Source organism: Siphateles boraxobius, unplaced genomic scaffold, assembly GCF_051911475.1.
Source record: "Siphateles boraxobius isolate OS27281-9 unplaced genomic scaffold, OSU_SipBor_1 22, whole genome shotgun sequence".
NCBI classification, from domain to species: Eukaryota; Metazoa; Chordata; class Actinopteri; order Cypriniformes; family Leuciscidae; genus Siphateles; species Siphateles boraxobius.
In genome coordinates this window covers 39,129,696-39,149,484 of record NW_027508833.1, presented here as the reverse complement: position 1 = coordinate 39,149,484, position 19,789 = coordinate 39,129,696, and the positions used below count along the sequence as shown (strand labels likewise).

Sequence of the window (19,789 nt, the reverse complement as noted above, 5' to 3'; positions counted from 1 at the left end):
TTACTGCAAACAGACTTTATTGATTTTCATACTCCCAAAATGAGTCATACCTACGTATTATATGTGATTTTGCATTGAACATACAGATATAAAAGGAGAAAAGAGAATGGAGGCATATTAGTTGAAAGGGTTCATTCTAAAGTTGACTGCAGTGTGTTTAAAGCAATAAAACTGAAATATCTGGAGGTCCGGGATGTAGTGTGCCAACAAAAAACACCACGTTAATAAAGCACCACGCTGACCCTCATAACACATGACTCTGTAAACGTTTTCCTATTCAACACCAAACAGTGAGATGAAATGTATCTACTGTTAAAAAAATGTTTCTGCATTTTATTTTAAAACATTACTTGTTTTAGCTTGCAGTGCCTGGCAGAAACAGTACATGTAAATACTTCATGGTTAATATATAATACTGAAAGAAACTAAGACTTTGGAAACAGGGCACTTTAATTCTAATCAGAAGATTAGACAATGTACTAAAGAGAACTTACTCTTTTGATACAACTTTACAGAAACTTGTGTGACAAATGATTAGTATAATTATACTATAATTATACCAATTTATGATTAGTATAATTATTATTATTATTTGTTACAGGTAAAATTTCCCTCTACCATTACTTCTAGGCTATATTCATATTTGTATTATACATATTTTCCCTGTTTTTAAACATTATTGGCTACCAAGTTTTATTTATACTGCATTATTTAAGCTGTACACATCTCTTTCAATTTTTTTATTATTGTTATGATGATTTAAGAGATATGTTTTACTACTTATAATGATTTTGCTGCCCTAGTGTCAGGGTATTTATAAGGTGATTAGGCCAGTGACAGCCATACTGGGAAACCTGAGTTATGAGAGATATTAAACATTTAGCACCATATTAAATAAATATGTCAGTTCATGCTTTGAAAAAGTCATATTTAACATAGATGATGTTTTTTTTTAAAAACTGCCCTCATCTTTGTATTTTCTTTAGTACCATGACTGCATTAATATGTTCACATTTTAATATAATATTATTATAATATTAATATTCATATGTTCGTCGGAATAGTGGAAAATAGCTTTAACAACACTTAGGACAGTCTAAAAGCACACTAAACACTGTGCTTATTGCATATAGAGCATGTTAATGCCATGCACCTTCATACCACACCTCCTGCTAGCTGAGCGCCATTTACAAAAGCAAACGCTTCTCCCGTGTCTCTATGAAAATTCTATAAGTTCCAATGCAAAGAACACAGTATTACATTTGCAACCATTTTTAAAGAAAGAAGGCAGATTAACAAAACTATGCATGTTATTTATAGTCAAAATACATACTGAAGCATGCCTTGAAGAAACTCAATACATTCAAAACATCAAAACAAAAAGAAAACATTTTTTCCAACAAATATTTTTGGTTAAATTTGATCAGGTTCCTGTGCTTTTATTTGTATACAGAGTGAATGTGGTATGTGACTCCAGTATAGGAAAACATAATAAACATAAAGAGCAATACATGTGGACATTAGCAACGCCTTATTAGCTTAGATACAGGCAACAGTGTAATCTACATTTCATATAGCTAAATTCTTACAAATTAATGTAATGTAAAAAAAATTGGTGTTATAAATCTGTTCCATTTCACCTGTCACATTCTGTCCAGGAGTTTATTTCTTCTTTGCGAACAGACTAAACCTCTTCTCCTTGTCCTTCTTGGTTGAGGGGACCTCTGGAGAAGTGGAAGAAGGTGGAGGTAGGCTTTGTGCCTTCACTCCTGATGGTCCTGCAACTGGCTCTTCTGTCAGAGCTTGTGCTGCCTGCTCTATAGCCTGAGTCCAGTTCTGGAGCTCCTCCTGTGGACAGAGAGACAAAACACACATGTACCATCATTAAAGTTGTTCACTTGCTTATTTCAAAGATTACGCTATATATTAGGGATTAATTGGAAGAAGCATTCAATAGCTCACCTCATCTTTACACTGGAACAGATATTCACTTCCATCTTCATGTCTAAGAAACCAGGAAATGGAACAAGGATAAAACGGGTAAGCAAGGCCTATATGTAATATACCTCAAAAATGAGGTACATTACATTTTATTTTTAACTTATTGTAAAGATTGATAACAAAGAGCCTTACCGGAGTTTGAACACATGCTTCCTTTTTTTATAGTTGGTCAAGATCTCGCATGAAGCATTGGTGAGCGTCAGGGGTTCCTCGCCATGGTAGGTGACACTGTGACTAAAGCTCTTGGCATCCTTGTAGGCAGAGAGCTGTCCAGAACTGAGCACACAGTAAAGGTTGTTCCAGGACCTGAGAAAAAAAAGTTAATCGGTAAAATGATGGCTACTTACTGCGATTGAAACTGTATCTTGAAGCATTATACTTAAGACAAATAGATTTCTTCTGAAAACGTAAATGCAACAATGAGGGTGTTCTGAGTGGTTCAAAAGAGCCCAGTCGCTGTGATATTCTGGTCTCTAGATATTGCTTGGGTCCTTCAATATATAATGTAGTATTTTTATCTGTTTTATTGTCTGCCAGGAGAAAATTACAAGATTGTTTACTTATAGAAGTAACAATTATCTTATCTTCAACTTACAGCATGATTTGATGTATTATTAATGTGCTGAAGTTGAATACTTAGGGCTAGGAATTTGTTTCAAAGTTTCACCAATGATACCTCAGCAAACACCAATAATTACATAATTTTGCTGATCAACAAAAACAACTGCTAACCTGTTGGATGCCTTTTTATTATGTCCTTCCATCTCATGTTTGCGGGCTAGAGTTCCCTCCATCAAGACTGATTGAACTTGTGAAGATTCAGTGGGAAGTGTGGCAGCTTTTTCTGTCTCTTTGGAAACCTGAATGGATGTGGAAGGGTCCAGCTCTATTGAGCCACTTTCCTGCATCTCTGAGATTAAAGGCACAGTGGAGTCCCCTGCGGTGCCATCAACTCCACCGGAACTAGGCTCTATTACTCCTAAACCAGACTGAACACCACATGAGTCCAAAGTTCAGGTACAAATTAAGAAGTATTACATTTAAAGGGATAGTTCACCCAAAAATGAAAATTCCGTCAGTAATTACTCTCCCTCATGTTGTTCAACCCCCTAAGACATTCGTTCATCTTTGGAAAACAAATTAAGATATTTTTGATTAAATCTGAGAGCTGGATCACCACTCCATGGGCTTCTTAAGTGATTGAAACTTGCCGGCCCCGAAAAGATATTAAAGACATCGTTAAAATAGTCCAAGTGACTATAGTGGCTCAATCTTAAGTTTATCAAGCGACGAGAATACTTTTTGTGTGCAAAAACAAACAAAAATAACGACTTTATTTCAACTATTCATTTCCTTCTCTGTGGGCCTCGAGTCAGTTAACGTAGTGTAATAGCGTAGTGCTGTGTCACACGTAGGCTCACTATTGGCCGACGCTGGTCATGTGTGTTGTGCGTGTGACGTACGACACAGAAGTTTATGCTATTACACTAGTGAACTAACTCGATGCCCACAGAGAAGGAAATTAATAGTTTAAATAAAGTCGTTATTTTTGTGTTTTTTTGCGCACAAAAAGTATTCTCGTCTCTTGATAAACTTAAGATTGAGCCACTGTAGTCACTTGGACTATTTTAACGATGTCTTTAATAACTTTTCAGGGAACAAGTTTCAATCCCTTAGAAGCCTATGGAGGAGTGATCCAGCTCTCAGATTTAATAAAAAATATCTTAATTTGTGTTCCGAAGATGAACGAAGGTAAACACCTTACGGGGTTGGAACAACATGAGGGTGAGTAATTACTGACAGAATTTTTTTAATTTTTGGGTGAACTATCCCTTTAATATTTTAAAAAATATTTTGCAGTACAAAAAGGAGTAAAATAATATTATAGGCTGTGTTTACATTAAGAGATGACAATATGAAATGTGAAAGTATATCTGACACGAAGAATGTTGTTAGTAGTATAATGAAGAGAAAGATGGCAAGATTCTAATACAAAACGTAAACTCACCAGAGACTGTTCTTCTGTGGGGTAGAGTTGTGAGGACGCCTCTGCAAAACCTGTGTCTTCTCTCCTGGAGGTCAAATGTCAGCATTTAATATGGAATACGGAGGAAGGGAAGTACAGTGTTCCCCAGATCTTATGTTTACCTGCTATCTTTCTCTTCCTCTTGTCTGTACTGTTGTATGTCCAGTTGTTGTTTCCGAATTTCCAACAGCTCCAACTACAACAGATTATAAATAGTCAATAACTTTTTTGCATTTTCTGAAGTACTGTAAATGTGAGTGGTACCTGCCATTGCAAACAATTCACATGATTTGAATTATTATTGTCTGGAGCACAAATTGTGTAGGATGAGTTTAAAACATGTCAAAGTTAAAAACATACTGTTGTAAGACGTTCCAGTGCTGAGAAACGTTCTTCCCATGTAGCAGTGGACTTCTCAAAGGCTTCATGCCTCTTGAGCAGTTTTTCGACCTCATCCACTGTTTGGCCTAGATCCCTGCTCGCCACGTATGGCTCCTGAGCAATCAGCCAAGCCTCTGCCACAGATGCATCCCGAGCAAACTGACATACCTCCAACACTAGAAGGAGATATAATTATAAGCAGCTGTGAGTACTATTCGGGTGTGTCTTTTCATGTGTGTATCCTGACATTTGTGGACTTACAAAGTCTAAGCCAATCCCATCTATCGTCCCATTTGAGCATCATTTCTTTCCTCTTCTCAACCAGATGCATCAGCTTCTCCTTAATCTGTGAGTACAAGTATAAATGAAAATGAATGTCTCCTGCCAGACACTTTGTTATGGCAGCCTTGTGTGTCTGGTTACCTCTGCAGAGTCCTTGTGCTTGCGTTCCAGGAGGCCCCGGCCTAGCTCTACACACTGATTAAACTTTGCTTCACGGGTCTCAATCTCAGCACGGATTCCTTGGTGATACTTCATTAGGAGCTCCACTGAGGAGACATCTCTTCAGTGGACAACAAGAAACAAACCTCATTAAAAAGGGGAACATGGACACCACTACTGTGATGGCCACAATGATGCATTTTCTTACCGTGGCTTTTCCTGTGTTTCTATCTGCTGAATGATGCTTTCTATCCAGGCCAGCAGGTCTCTCACCATGGTGAAGAAGCGGAATTTGTCTGCTGTATCCTCCAGTCGCCTCCTCCTACCCTCGCAAGCATCCAATAGGCCCTTCCAGGCCTCCACAACTTCTTTTTCAGTTGCTTGAATAGCAGTAGCCTGATCTCCAGCATACTGGGCACGCAGTCTATTTGCAGTCTCCTGGAACTGTTTCACCTGCAAGGAGAGAAATATGGAACATCCTTAACTTTTCAATATATAAGATTTGACATTTTCTATACAAGCCACTGACTTATATGTACAAGGCACAGAGATTTCTTGAGATGAATACATTTAACTATTTATGACCACCACTTGCCTGTTTGCCCAGGGAGCTTATATCCCTCTCAAATGCAGCATGCATTCGGTGGAAGGACTCTGCTTTGCTAAAGTCTTCACCCAGATCATCAGGAAGCTCATTCTTCTTTTCCTCAATGTGAGCGACCAACTCCTTCCCATCATAAAAATACCTGACCAAAATTTACAGTACATTATATTTTCCAGTCAATTTCTGTACCCCATACAACATCTTACATAATTGAAAATATCGTAGAATAATTATAATCTTGTTCCATAGGCTTGTTTTGGAGTGAGATACATTGTGTCAGTTGTAATAATATAATCTGATGAAAGCACTGCACTCTTTAGTGACATTTAATCCATTTACTTCTATACTTACTTAAGCAGGTCATAGGAGGCTGTGAGGAGCTGGGCACGAGTGTCAATGAGTTCCAGCAGATCTGCCCAACTCTCATTGACTCCATCCTTCCACTCCGCCATGGTTGCTGCCTCACTGTGGCCTGCTTCGATCATATCATCTATGATCTGGTTTACAGTGTCTACACGTTCTTGACCCACTGTCCCTGTCTCCCGTGCAAACTCCCTGAACTTATCTCGCAGGATCTAAAATATTGATAAGTATGACTTTAACAACCAAATATACTAGTGCTGAATATACCAATTCTTGCATTGTAGATGACAAGACATTCTTTTGTGTGAGAGGTAGTAAATGTGCTTATTTTTGTGGGTAAGTTCTGCTTTACCGTCACATGGTCAAGGTCTTGGCCCATCTCTTGTGAAGAGGCCACCACATCACGCTCTGCAATCCACTGCTCAAGATCCTCCACTTCACGGCTCAGCAAGAAATGATGATATGTATGGTCCAGCTTCTTTTTTCGGTCCTCTGCTTGCTCCTTCAGCCCAGCATACTGCTTATCAACTTGTCCTTGTCTCCGGATGATGGCCTCACTTTACATACAGACAAATAGAGATTAATCTTTGTTATGGAGTGTTTTAACTTGCATTGGACTGCCCCAGGGTTCAGTTAAGCTTGACCCCCTCATCTCAATATGCAATAAATTCATATATATATATATATACATATATATATATATATATACGGTTGTCTGCTACATTGCTATTCTGACATGCAATCAGTCAAAAATACCCATCTGGGTGCTCTTCAGCCAACATCTTCTGAGCACGATCCGCCAACTGCTGGATGGAGTATGCATAGTCATCCACTGCCTGCTTCAGAAGCAGGTGTCGCTTCAGCATGATCAAAGCACACTGTTCATCCTACAATCCAGAGAGAATAATTGTCACATTGTGACAGTTTATTTTAGTATGGCTTTTATGGCAGCACTGCACAAAGAATTTGGAACCGGCACTGAGTTGACATAACTTGGCATTTCGAAATATTTTTTTTAAGACATAAAGCAACAATACTGTTATTCATTGGCTCTTGCAGTCTGTCATAGTCTTACTTTGGCCTTTTCATCAGCAATCATGTAGAGTTCTTGTTCCCCTATCCAGGCCTCAGCCTCATCTGCATCATTGTAATACTGCTGGGCCTCATTAGAGCCATAGAGCCGTGCTCTACGTTTGTCCATCTCATCCTGCAGCTTTGCCCACACCTCCTGAAGCTTCTTCATCTCCTCAGACATGTGTTCTTCCTCTGGACTGCCCTCTGCTGCTGCCACCATTCGCCGGCCACGATCTAACACTTCATCAATGCGTGGCTGGTGACCGTCAATCTCCTTTTGTAGAGACTGTACAGGATATGAATGGTGAATATGAAAGGGGTGGGTGGGGTATATGAAGGGGGCATAATACATATACTATAAATGATTTCCGATATTAAGTTATAGAAATAGACCATGTTGTCAAGTAATTGATGATCAGGAATGATTTGTGGGGGTAACTGGAAAAAAATGGAAAACTCACTTGGTTCTTCTTGAGCAGAAGTTGGACAGTCTGAAGATTGTTGCCATGATCCTCTGACATCGCCATTGGTAACCTCTCGTTCACCCAGAGCTGAGGAGCACAAATGAAAACCTCTATGTAAGAGTTCTTTAGAAAAAAAACTAATGAAAAGCTGTAGTTTGGGTATGCTGTGTATGTACATACTATCTCATCTGCAAGATCTCTGAAGAACTGGTGCACTGCCTTAGCAGCCTCCAGCTTGCCCCTGCGTTGGGCGAGAGGTGTGAGAAGCTTCTGGAAGTCCCTCTGAAGAGTTTGCTGCTCAACCTCAAACTCGGGTTGGTCCTCTCTAAGTGAAGCATGCTGTTGTACAGCTTCCTGAAGCTCTTCAAGCTCCCGTGCACGATCCCGAACTTGATTCTCTGTCATCTAGGAGAGAAAAAGGCAATGTTATGCTGCTAACATTTAAGCTAACATCAGATATAGAAGAACAATGCACCATAATAGTACCTTAAGTGAGGTAATCTACAGTAGAAATGTAGCACACACAAATGTAATGTCACACCTGATGTTTCTTCAGTTGGATGTTGGCACTGGTAAGATCCTTGACCTCTTCGTCCACATCACCCTGAAGCTGCTGCTGCAATTTGGCCAACCATTTCTTTACGTCAGCCAGGCTCTGATCAAACAACTCAGACCGGTTTGCGTCGAACAGCAGCCGAGCCTTCTCCTGTGTGGTGCTCTCCAGCTTATCCCATAGTTCATGAAGCTTAGCAAGACGATCCATAACAATGGGCTCATACTCAGGCTTGGATTCCATCAGTTCCTGTCCCTCCTAAATATGTGAGCATGGTTCAATTTACACATTATTGTTTCCATTTATTTGAACACATTGATAGTAAGGTATTAGTAGATACTAGATATTACGGTACACAGGAGAAGGGGCCAGTCCACCTATGCATAGGTTATTCAATATGATTTTAAAATAATGTGAACCAAAGGCTTCATCAGAATCCTATATCATCATTTAATAACAATTAATCAGAGCTCAAGGTAGGTCTGTCTATGAAAGATATTGTTAAATCGTTACTGCGAGACATTTTTTACTTCCGACACCAAACTGCTGTGCTCTATTAAAGACATGGTACAAATACAATTGCTATATACCTTATCAATGTTATGAAGCCAATCCTTGTTCGATGCTAGCTCTGCCATGAAGGCTTGGTGTTTTTGCCACTTGCTATGGAGGTTTCGAGCCTCATCATATGATGTATCCTGTGCAGTCAGCATTTTCTCATTTATCCACAGTGTAAGCTAAAAGAGAGAAGTAAATGTTTATTGAATGAGAGAAAATATCACAAAGGACATTTTGTTAGAACCAAAGCTGTGATCTTGCCAATGAAAACTGAGTAAAGTATTGCTCACATCCTGGGTGTTTTGAAGGAAGTGCTGAAGTTCCCTGTTGTCTTTGAGTTTCCCTGAGACTTCCTTGGCTTTGTCTTTGTTTTTGATGTACCTGAAGTCATATACACAAAAATACTTGGGTTATTTACTGGAATGTCTCTATTGCAAAGTGGTGTAAAAAGTGTATGTGGTTAAATTAACACTAGCAGACATTTACATGGCTTTTCTTTACTCCTCCATTTCCACTTTAGAGAGAACACTTTAAAAGGGCAACATAACCCCATGGATTAGGTGTACTTTCAAAAAGAGATCAATATCCATCAGGGCAGGCACCCATCTTAAGGAGTCGCATACTGCCTGGGCAAATGCAGGCTACTCCTTTACAGAATATGCTTATCTCACTCACTGCTGAGTCAGCACAAGTAAACAAAGATAGCACAAATGTATGGGTGCATTAAAATTAACTTCAAAAAGAAACCTATGATTGTTTTCTGAATTACACTGACACTGATTGATTACAACAGTCAAGTATTCGATGTTCTTATCATGCCAATTTATATATAATATTTAAATACAGTTCTGGTCATGCCAGTTTATATATAGTTCTAAATCCCTTATGTAATTGTTTTGTTGTCACGGTAATCCACCTATTGATCCATTTTTCAAACCACTTGTCCTATAATATCTTATGAGGTATTTAGAATAAAATGGCAAGTTCATTTTTGTGGATAGCTCATATGCTAGATCACAGAAAAATGTTTTATGTCTGACCTTGGATGTAAAATAGACCAAATAATATTAAAAAAACAGACCTATCCTCAATGGAGCCCATCTTGTCTTTCACCCTTCCTGAGTAAAGGTTTTCACTGTCCACCAGCCTCTGACCATTTTCCAGTGTGCTGAGTATCTTCTCTTCATTAGCATCCATGGTGGTAACAAAGTCCTCATGTTTTTTCAGGGCCTTTTCTGCTCCATCCAGGGTGTCAGGCTTGTCTACATGGGCTAGAGTATATTCCTTTCAAAAAGTACAGAAAAAAATGGGAGGAAATTAAAAGGGAGGAACAATGTTATGGACTGGCAATTGAAGGTAATTTACAAAGAATATTTAGCAGTTCGCAAGAATTGGTTTCCCCCGAAATTACACTTCTCTATGATAAGAAGCACAACCGCATAACAAATTGACATTTATTTTGAGTATAGATGAAAACTCTATATGTATACCTGGTTATTTAATATGGCGTCAGCCTGCTTGGCATCCCTCATGAATTGCTGGAAGCCAAGACCCTGATCAAGGAAGTTCTTGCGGCTGTCCCACATTTTGTGCAGTTCATCCCAGCCCTTATCAAGACCCTCAAGCCTCTGCTCCAGCTGCTGGTACTGAGGATCATCTTCTTGGCCCTGAATGACTGCTACTCCCGTGTCCCTCACACGATGGTAGTCTTCTTCGTGGCCATCCATATCATCCCTCACAGCATCATGGAGACTCAGAAACTGCTCAGTCTCTGGTAAACCATCAGGCATATCTTCAGATGCAACAGCTTTCTGTGTCTTGAACAGCCAGGCTTGAAAATCATCCATGTCCTGTAGGAAGGTCTGCAGCTTGCTGACTTCCCCAAGAGAGTCTTCGCGGTCTTTCAGGGTATGTTTCAAGGAGTTCCATGCTGCGTCCAACTCTTCCTGTCTGACAAGTATATCAGAAGAATTTTCTGGGTGTTCCTTCACAAGCTTCTGGGCCTCATCATGCAGGAAATCCAACTTATCTTGGATGGCAGCGAGGTCTCTTTCCATGCCAAAGAGCTTCCTCTGAATGGTAATGACTGCAGCCAGGTCATTTCCAAGGTCCTGTGTAGACTCAATCACTCGTGTCTTCTCTTTTATCCATGACTCTGTTTCATCACATTCAAGATCATAGTTATGTAGGCTGAGGGCTGAATCCACTTTACGTTTCTTATCCTCCACCATTGCTTTAAAAGCTTCCCACCTATGAGAAGAGAAAAAAGGAACATTACAAACCAATTCTAAAGTATTTTGAATTAAATGGCATTCATATCCAGGATTATAACTCTTACCTCTTATTGAGACGAATTTGACAGTCTTTCACTTGTTTTGTTTGTGGATGTCTGCTGTCTTCGAGTTGCTTGGCTGCTTTATTGACGTTATCGACCCGAGCCTGCATATTACCCATTTCTTGAGCAAGAATGCTTAGCCTACCAACAAACAGAACATAATTTTATAAAGTGGCATAAATTGGAATAGTTTCCCAGTTTAGGAAACACAATTACAGTAATGTCCCTGGGTTCATAAAACCAATAGCCATACCTGTTTTGTACAACTTCTAGATCTTCCAAACTCTCAGGTGTCTCTAGCCCAACCAGCCAGGTCTCCTTCTGGCCCATCCAGAGTTCGCAAGCATCCGTCTCACTGAAGATAGTGTAAAGAGCCATGGTGTCATCCAGTTTTTTCTGCCTCAAGTCTGAGAGGGTCAGAAGCTCAATATACATCTCCCGGATATCATTCAAACGCCCCTGGATGTCTGGTGTGTTCCTTAATTCCTCAGGAAGTGCATTGGCCTGTTTGGATAGAGCATCAATGGTGGCACCATTCTTAGCGGCTTCATCTCTTAAGTCACGATGTTTCTTAAGAAGTCGCTTGGTAGTGTATTCATCATGCCCAATGTCGTCACTGCTCATCTGCCGCATAGCATCAACCAGCCAGGCCTTGAGGTCATCAGCATCACCCTGAAACTGGAAGAAGCGTTGGGTGTCTTGCAGATTCTGTTTACGGAAGGTGGCCAGGTCCTCCAGCTGCTGCCACTGTCTTTGCACATCATCCATGCGCTGCTGTACTTTGGGGGAACCTAAGTGCTTGGCCTGAATCATGCTCTCTCCCTCGTCCATCACCTGCTTCAAGCTGTCCCGCCTGGCAGCAAGCTCATCCTCAAAGACGCTGTGTTTGCTCTGCAGTACCAGCACACTGGTCAGGTCCTTACCATAGTCAAGAGAGGAGAAAATGTGCTCCTTTTCCCGAATCCAGCTCTCCAGCTCTGCAATTTCCCATAAAAAGTTCCAAAGCCGTCGTGACTGCTCAAGACGGGCTTTCCTTTGAGCTGCCAGAGCACACAATTCCTGGTAGCACAGGTCCAAGTGCTGTACCCGATCACGGATCACTTGTGGGTCACATGGTTTATAACCTTGACAATTAAGAGCAGAAAAGTAAAATAACAATGAATCGTGTGTAAAGATTACAGAGACTACTTCACACCTACATCACCAAAACAGCTAAGTATATAAGAGTTTAACGGTACTTACTATCTCCATTGGCAAATTTAAGAGCAGCAGCATTGGCTGATCGTACTCTTCCTGCCTGCACCGCTATATCAGCCTCTACCAACGCATGTTTCTGCAACAAGTCTTCCACTTCCAATAACTGTTTTCCAAAGTCTGGGGACAAGAGTCGGTTCTGAAGAACAATAGTTAAAATTATTCTTTTTTGCTTCAATTACACGACTTGCAATGCAAACATAATATCAGCATAATATAAATAAATTTGTATAAATCAAGCACATAATTCACTATTCCTACCTTCATTTCATCCATCCAGCTGATGATGTAAAGCATCTCCTGGAATATACTTTGAAGGGTGAGATTCTTGTCTAGACGACTTCTGCGAGCTTTCAAGAGCTCCTGCAGGTAGTCCCACAGCCTCAAGATATTGTCTTTTCTAGCATCAATGCGTTTAGCATCATGGTATCGTTCTGCTTCCAGCTCTTTAGACAGGGCCACCAGCGCCTGAACGCGTTCTTCATATGCAGCAATGTCTGTCTCAATGGCATCATGTTTCTTCTTAGCTGCCTCCACTGCTGTTAAGTCATAGCCAAAGTTGTCCTTCACAGTAGAAAGCAAGCAAAATAATGACCATTAATTTTAATTGTAATTTAATTTTAATTGGTGTTGCAACCATGAAAAGATGGGTATCTATATAAAGGCTCTCTTCACATTTCATCTTACAGATGACAGAAGCTGTGGAAAGCTAGTTACCTGTGAAACTAGTCTCTGATTTTCTAGAAGCCAGGTCTCTCTCATGGCTGCCTTCCTGTCAAAGCGACGAGCCATCTGCTCCAGTTTCTCCTGCCTAACGAGTTCATCTCTCAGGACCCGCTCACGGTCGTGTTCTGCCTTTTCCAACCGCTCCCATGCCTGAGAACAAAGGCACACACACACACACACACACACACACACACACACACACACACACACACACAGACACACACACACACACACACGCACACACACACACACAGATGTGGTTTTGCATATGTACATTTACCAATTGAAAATCAAATAGGTTCCATTGTAAAGTAATATAGGAACATTGACTCATTGATCTATTTTAGTTACAGGGTCCAACCATATTTGCAGGATGTCACCTTTATCACAATAAAATCACAGTTGTAGATTTCTGTTTCCAAGTTCAAAGTCTGACTTTAAGTGGCATTAGATTGCACTTTCCCTAATTGGAGGTTGGAAGTTCATACTTTATGAGTTGCAGCATTAATCTTAGTGTCTCACCTTGTTGATATCTGACACCAGTGCACCCTCTTTGGGTGTGTAGACTCTCTGATTGTTGGCCCTCATTCTGCTCTGGATGGTAAACAGCAGTACTTCCAAGTTACCTTTCTCCTGAAACCTGAAGAGTAAGAGTTAAAAAGAAATTAAAGTTGGATGCTTAACAGTCCTACAAAAAAGAGACATTTGTTCATAAATATCCTGAATTACTTAGGTGGTTTCTCCACGGTACGGTAAGAGTTGAAAGCCTGCAGTTGCTGTTGGACACCTGTAAGGGAGTTAGCAAGCTTGCGGTTGTTCAGCACAATGATGGTTTGCTCAATCCATATTAGCAGGTCTGATGACAATGTCTCATACTTCTCAATCAGCTTCTCTGTTTCAATGGCCTGGTCCAGCACCTGGAGAATATGTGTATAAATTAATACAAATGTACTCTTGAATTAAACACATATTCACATGGGAATGGACTGGCTCATATTTTGCACCTTCCCGACTCGCTTGCCCTCAACTGCCAGAGCTTTCATCTTAGAGAAGTAGTGGTAAAATGCAACAACGTATGTGATTATGGACTTCTCATCTGGGTTCTCAGTGAACACATCTGCAAACAATACAATATAAAATGTTATCTATCTCCATAATGGGAGGGTAATTATTATAAGTTTGACTTAATAGTCAAAAGGTGTTACTTGCCTTCTGGGTCCAGGAGCTTGGTGACACCAAGTTTTTGTTCAGCTACGTTAAAAGCCTGCTGAAGGTTGTGAGTGGGGTTTGACCTCTGTAGATTGCCATATTCCACCAGATCTGGCCTGATGGAGGGAAATAAGAATACAAAAGTATGGAGAGGAGAGATTATTTGGTTTATATTTATATATTTTTTTATTGATAGAATAGTATAAAGAAGGCAAGGCAAGAGGGGAGAACAGGGTAAGTTTAATTTCTCAGTGGTTATTAATTTATTGCTCAGGTGGTTTAATTGAGTTTTTAGTTATGTTTCATTTAAGTGTCAACTTTTTGTTACCTGTAAAACTGGTCTTTGAGGAACTTGTTCAATGAATAAAAGAAACAGTTGACATCCATATGATTGTGTCATTGCATCTCTCCTAACGACTAAGCAATGTCTCCATAAGCTATTTTTAGTCTCAATATTTATATTTTGTCTTTGAATTTGATCTTTTCTCTTGACATTTATCACCTGTGTTTGTGAATGAGAGCATTGAAAGCCATGCCGTCTTTCCAGCTTGTGGTGAAATTAGTGATGTTTACATTGGGATACCTGCAGATACAAAATAGTATCAGACAAATCCATCTACAAACACATAATACAAATAGAGTATTTGCTGTCAAATTCATTACTACTACCCTGCAGTCTTCATCTGGCACCAGAGGAGCAGTGCATCTTTGGCAGAGCGGGTCTCTAGCCGGCCTGTCTGGTCAGCTTGTCCTGTCTCTACTATAATGTCTTGAATCTGTATGCACACGAGGAAAGATAAAACAAAACCAAAAATCTCACTTAAACTATTGTCAAACCATATTCCTGTCAACTAGACATACCTTCTGTTTTAAAGCTTTTAAAAGCATTAATAATAAAACTGTAAATTCTCATATTATTTAATGTACTCTAAATCTGGATCTTGGATATGCAGAGGCATTGTTACTTTATTTAGATCAGGACTTTTTATTTCTCAATAGTTTGTACTTGCTGTGGGAACCAGGCAGAATAAAGAGCAGTCAACAATTCCCATTCCGGTCTGTTTCTTTTCATTTTTGAAGATCTGAATTATGTAGCAGACTACATGTTTGAAGTGGCTGGGTTAAAAATATCCTGCTATCAAACTAAGAGATTAAAAATAAATATAACCTTTTCCAATCAGCCAAATAAATGTAAGCTTTTTCCATCAGCATAAGACACAATACAAAAACTCTGCTGTAGGTCTACTTTAAATATCAGAAAGTTTGGATTGTTCTGTATGTTTTATGGCCAGTGCAATGTTATATGATTGTTTCAATATCTTTATTCCTTGTTATTCCGTTTAAACCATACTTAGATGCACAGAATGAATAAAGCAGATCAGAATGATGGTCTGACCTGGAAACGAAGAATGATGGTCCAGATGAGGCCCAGGATGAGCCGGTGATTCCCATCTACAATATCATGTGATCCCATGTTCTCTAAGTGCACTCGCTGCTCCTTTAGAAACTGTAGAGCTTTATCCACATTCTCCAGACAGTGGATGCGCATTCGGCCCTTGGTCGGCTTGGGCTGAATGGTGGAAAGATAGGGAATCAAAGACGTTACTGGAATGACATCAGTGGTGTTGTCAATTCAAGGTTACACACTAAACATACTCACCAGTCTCTCCCCTGAAAGAACTTCCAGTAGTCTGATGAGCATTCTTCCATCCCGCAGGTCTAAATAGAGATCTGAGATTCGGCAGCTGACTCTGGCTAATATGGAATTCACCCATTTTGTAAAAGTCTTCTTCTGGACAGCCTCGCGCTCATCTGGTTTTGACAGCAAGAGAAGAACATTCAGCTATTCTGATGTGGTCTGGTACTTTCACTTCTGATGTTTTATTTGCATGGAAAATAAACCTAATGGAACCTTAATGATAACGTTTACATGAATCTTGAAAAAAAATCAAAAATAAATATGAAATAATATTTGGTCCCACTTTATATTAAGTGGCTTTAAGTACATTGTACTTATTTTTAGATGGAAGTACATAGTACTCATAGTACTCGATGTAAGTGCATAGTACTTATAGTACTCGATGTAAGTACTTGATGTAAGTACATAATACTTATTGTGTTGATGTTGTATTGTAAAACACTTGTGCTGCTGTTGAAGTGTGATATGGGTAAGGTTTGGGTCAGGTGTGTGTGATACGGGTAAGGTTAGGGTCAGGTGTGTGTGATACGGGTAAGGTTAGGGTCAGGTGTGTGTGTGATATGGGTAAGGTTAGGGTCAGGTGTGTGTGATACGGGTAAGGTTAGGGTCAGGTGTGTGTGTGATATGGGTAAGGCTAGGGTCAGGTGTGTGTGATATGGGGTAAAGTTAGGGTCAGGTGTGTGTGATACGGGTAAGGTTATGGTCAGGTGTGTGTGATACGGGTAAGGTTAGGGTCAGGTGTGTGTGATACGGGTAAGGTTAGGGTCAGGTGTGTGTGTGATATGGGTAAGGTTAGGGTCAGGTGTGTGTGATACGGGTAAGGTTAGGGTCAGGTGTGTGTGATACGGGTAAGGTTAGGGTCAGGTGTGTGTGATACGGGTAAGGTTAGGATCAGGTGTGTGTGATACGGGTAAGGTTAGGGTCAGGTGTGTGTGATATGGGGTAAAGTTAGGGTCAGGTGTGTGTGATACGGGTAAGGTTAGGGTCAGGTGTGTGTGATACGGGTAAGGTTAGGGTCAGGTGTGTGTGATACGGGTAAGGTTAGGGTCAGGTGTGTGTGATACGGGTAAGGTTAGGGTCAGGTGTGTGTGATATGGGGTAAAGTTAGGGTCAGGTGTGTGTGATACGGGTAAGGTTAGGGTCAGGTGTGTGTGATATGGGTAAGGTTAGGGTCAGGTGTGTGTGATACGGGTAAGGTTAGGGTCAGGTGTGTGTGATACGGGTAAGGTTAGGGTCAGGTGTGTGTGATACGGGTAAGGTTAGGATCAGGTGTGTGTGATACGGGTAAGGTTAGGGTCAGGTGTGTGTGATACGGGTAAGGTTAGGGTCAGGTGTGTGTGATACGGGTAAGGTTAGGGTCAGGGGTGTGTGATACGGGTAAGGTTAGGGTCAGGTGTGTGTGATACGGGTAAGGTTAGGGTCAGGTGTGTGTGATACTGGTAAGGTTAGGGTCAGGTGTGTGTGATATATAAGTACAATGTAAAAACATGTATGTACACAATAAGTCCATTGTATCAAATTATTAATTTCAATGTAAGTACATAGTACTTAAAGCCACTTAATATAAAGTGGGACCGAATATTTTTTTATAAGTGAAGAGGTCTACTTTTAGGACCAATACGAATTTTCACTGTGATGGCAATTAAGCATATCTCACCAATTTATTACAATAAAAGTCATCCTATTCAGACACAGTATTTAATTTCTTAATATCAGCTTAAATTCAGTACAATAAATATCATGATGTATGCTTACAAATGTAATTTACAAATGCTAAAATAAAAACAATCCCGTCACTGTAAATGCTTTACTTGTTAGTGTGCTAATTAGCTTAAATTCAGTACAATAAATATCATGATGTATGCTTACAAATGTAATTTACAAATGCTAAAATAAAAACAATCCCGTCACTGTAAGTGCTCTTACTTGTTAGTGTGCTAATTAGTACTGAAAATAATGTAAACAATCTTAATGGTCCTAAAAAATAGGCTTCATTTTCATGCTTTTGGAGTGAAATTAGACCTTTCTTGACAGTTTTCATGAGATTCACCCTTTTAGATTGGGAATGGATATACAATATAAGGAAAATGTAGAGTAAAATAGTTACAAAGTAAAAAGACAGCTCATATTGTCACAATCATACAGATACTTCCTTAAATACAGTACAATCTATGTATATGTATTCTTCATAGTGTATAGGCCTATATCCATGTGTTTTCCCTGAGCAAATTTCTGCAGTGCCACGTTTATTTAAGATTCTACCACAAAAAGAACAAAAATGTGCATTCTTAATGATGTGTTTTTATAAATGATTCAGATCCTATGGCTGCAGAAAACTGGAAGGATGGAGGGATGTAAATGACAAAAAGAGAGAGGTAGAAAAAATAGAGTGAGTGGAAGGGAGAAAAAGACGAAAGGAAAAACATTAGGATTTGAATTGGGTGGAGAGTGGAAAGGATGGATTATTTTAAGCCTATCTAGAAACATTAACTTTCCATTTATGCTTAAACTACAGATAAACAGTTCAGTATCAAAGTCGGGGATTATTTGTCACATATGGCCTTGTTCTGCCAACATATATTTCGGTTTCGCACTATCATAAAAACATACAATTAAAAGACACAAAACAGTAATTTAATTACAATGTTAGTTTAATACAGTGTAGTACTTGAGACCAGGCTCGAGTCCAAGACCATATTTTCAATATCTTATTCTTGTCGTGGACTTGTCGTGACTTGAACTTGAGACGATTCAAGTACTACAACACTGGATACATTTGTGGTCTGTGCCGACTTGTCTATATGATCTGCTCTATGCTATTGTGTCTCTGGACCAGTGTGTGTGTGTGCTGCGGAGATTCGTGTGGCACTGACACAAAACTAGGCTTCATTCACCCCAAAGGAAAGAATATTTACACTGTCTGAATCATTCAGACCTTCCAATGGTCCCTGTGTTGACTCAGGGTGCTTTCACATCTGTAGTTCGGTTCATTTGGTCCGGACTAAGGGTGAAAAATTATACTTTGTATCATTTTCAGGCGTTTTGGTTCCTTTTCACACCACACTGATTGCTCTGATCGGAATCAGATGATGAGTTGATGAAACGAACCAAAATGCAGTCACGTGACAACATCCACATCACTTGTTGGACAGAGGTAACTGCACTTCGATTAGTCAGAATTAACGTGCGAGAAAATTCCAGAGCTCCCGGAAGTTAACAAAGAGGAAAATCCGGCAGACAGCTTTTTACTATGGAGAGACGACTGCTTGGGCTGATTGTATCCCTGGTCATAGTGTATTATATAGTTTGTCTACACCACTTTAGGCAAATTTCTATGATGCTCCGCACCTCCTCAGAACTCCATGTTTGTCCGCGAGCTGCCATGCTAGTGCAAACTGTCAACAAACGTTAGTCCTCATCCCATAATGCACAGCGCAGCTGATTACGGCAGGTGGTTTAGTCCAAAAACGCGCAGTTCTTTGGCAGTTCGGGGGTCTGTTCGAGGTCGGATCACGTTCTCACCACAAACGAACTGCTCCAGAGTTCGATTGAAAGCGTACCGAGACCACGTCTTCGAGGAGGTCTCGGTACGCTAGTTTGGTCCGCTTTTGGTGCGCACCTGAGTGTGATTGCTGCTTTCACATCTGCCCAAACGAACCGCACCAAGGGGGAAAACGAACTCTAGTGCGATTCAACCGAACTAAATGAGGCAGGTGTGAAAGCACCCTCAGACTCGGCCCTCTTCTGGTCTCGGCCTCAAGTCAGATTCAACCTACTCGGGTCTTGGCCTGGACTTGGACTTAATGAACTGGTCTCGACTACACCTTGAAGTTTTTCCATATCCTCTGAATGGAAAAACTACAATGTTGAAACATGTTTCCTCCATCTGGATCACAAAGCAATGAAAAAATAATAATCCTTCAAATGTGTGTCAAGATGGTGTAAATACAGCATCTACTAGCCAGGGCTAACAGGCTATGTTAAGCGGGGACGGAGTGGCAATTGGGGGAGTCGGGACTTTTCCCTGTGGGCCGGTAGTGTTTCGAGGCCGCGAGGGCCGGTCTGATAATAGTTACATTGCAAGTTCTTAGCAACACCATC

At 40.2% G+C, this 19,789-nt stretch overlaps 1 protein-coding gene across 1 annotated transcript in view; it reads right to left on the bottom strand.

Annotated features, from left to right (window-relative positions):
• sptb (spectrin, beta, erythrocytic) overlaps positions 1-19,789 on the bottom strand; it is a 31,838-nt gene continuing 12,049 nt past the window's right edge. Inside the window, exons 3-37 of the mRNA XM_077240125.1 lie at positions 15,650-15,801; positions 15,386-15,559; positions 14,659-14,765; positions 14,492-14,572; positions 13,990-14,105; positions 13,785-13,897; positions 13,510-13,697; positions 13,303-13,420; positions 12,772-12,930; positions 12,316-12,618; positions 12,043-12,193; positions 11,054-11,924; positions 10,804-10,941; positions 9,956-10,715; positions 9,547-9,749; positions 8,756-8,846; positions 8,498-8,644; positions 7,896-8,165; positions 7,535-7,759; positions 7,352-7,441; positions 6,892-7,176; positions 6,573-6,703; positions 6,169-6,373; positions 5,805-6,028; positions 5,445-5,595; positions 5,058-5,302; positions 4,832-4,970; positions 4,670-4,754; positions 4,388-4,584; positions 4,150-4,223; positions 4,010-4,073; positions 2,734-2,990; positions 2,134-2,307; positions 1,963-2,005; positions 1-1,848 (exon numbers count right to left, since the gene is read on the bottom strand). Coding sequence (XP_077096240.1) covers positions 1,663-1,848; positions 1,963-2,005; positions 2,134-2,307; positions 2,734-2,990; positions 4,010-4,073; positions 4,150-4,223; positions 4,388-4,584; positions 4,670-4,754; positions 4,832-4,970; positions 5,058-5,302; positions 5,445-5,595; positions 5,805-6,028; positions 6,169-6,373; positions 6,573-6,703; positions 6,892-7,176; positions 7,352-7,441; positions 7,535-7,759; positions 7,896-8,165; positions 8,498-8,644; positions 8,756-8,846; positions 9,547-9,749; positions 9,956-10,715; positions 10,804-10,941; positions 11,054-11,924; positions 12,043-12,193; positions 12,316-12,618; positions 12,772-12,930; positions 13,303-13,420; positions 13,510-13,697; positions 13,785-13,897; positions 13,990-14,105; positions 14,492-14,572; positions 14,659-14,765; positions 15,386-15,559; positions 15,650-15,801 — 6,917 coding nt within the window. The 3' untranslated portion in view covers positions 1-1,662. The remainder of the gene's footprint in view (positions 1,849-1,962; positions 2,006-2,133; positions 2,308-2,733; positions 2,991-4,009; positions 4,074-4,149; positions 4,224-4,387; positions 4,585-4,669; positions 4,755-4,831; positions 4,971-5,057; positions 5,303-5,444; positions 5,596-5,804; positions 6,029-6,168; positions 6,374-6,572; positions 6,704-6,891; positions 7,177-7,351; positions 7,442-7,534; positions 7,760-7,895; positions 8,166-8,497; positions 8,645-8,755; positions 8,847-9,546; positions 9,750-9,955; positions 10,716-10,803; positions 10,942-11,053; positions 11,925-12,042; positions 12,194-12,315; positions 12,619-12,771; positions 12,931-13,302; positions 13,421-13,509; positions 13,698-13,784; positions 13,898-13,989; positions 14,106-14,491; positions 14,573-14,658; positions 14,766-15,385; positions 15,560-15,649; positions 15,802-19,789) is intronic.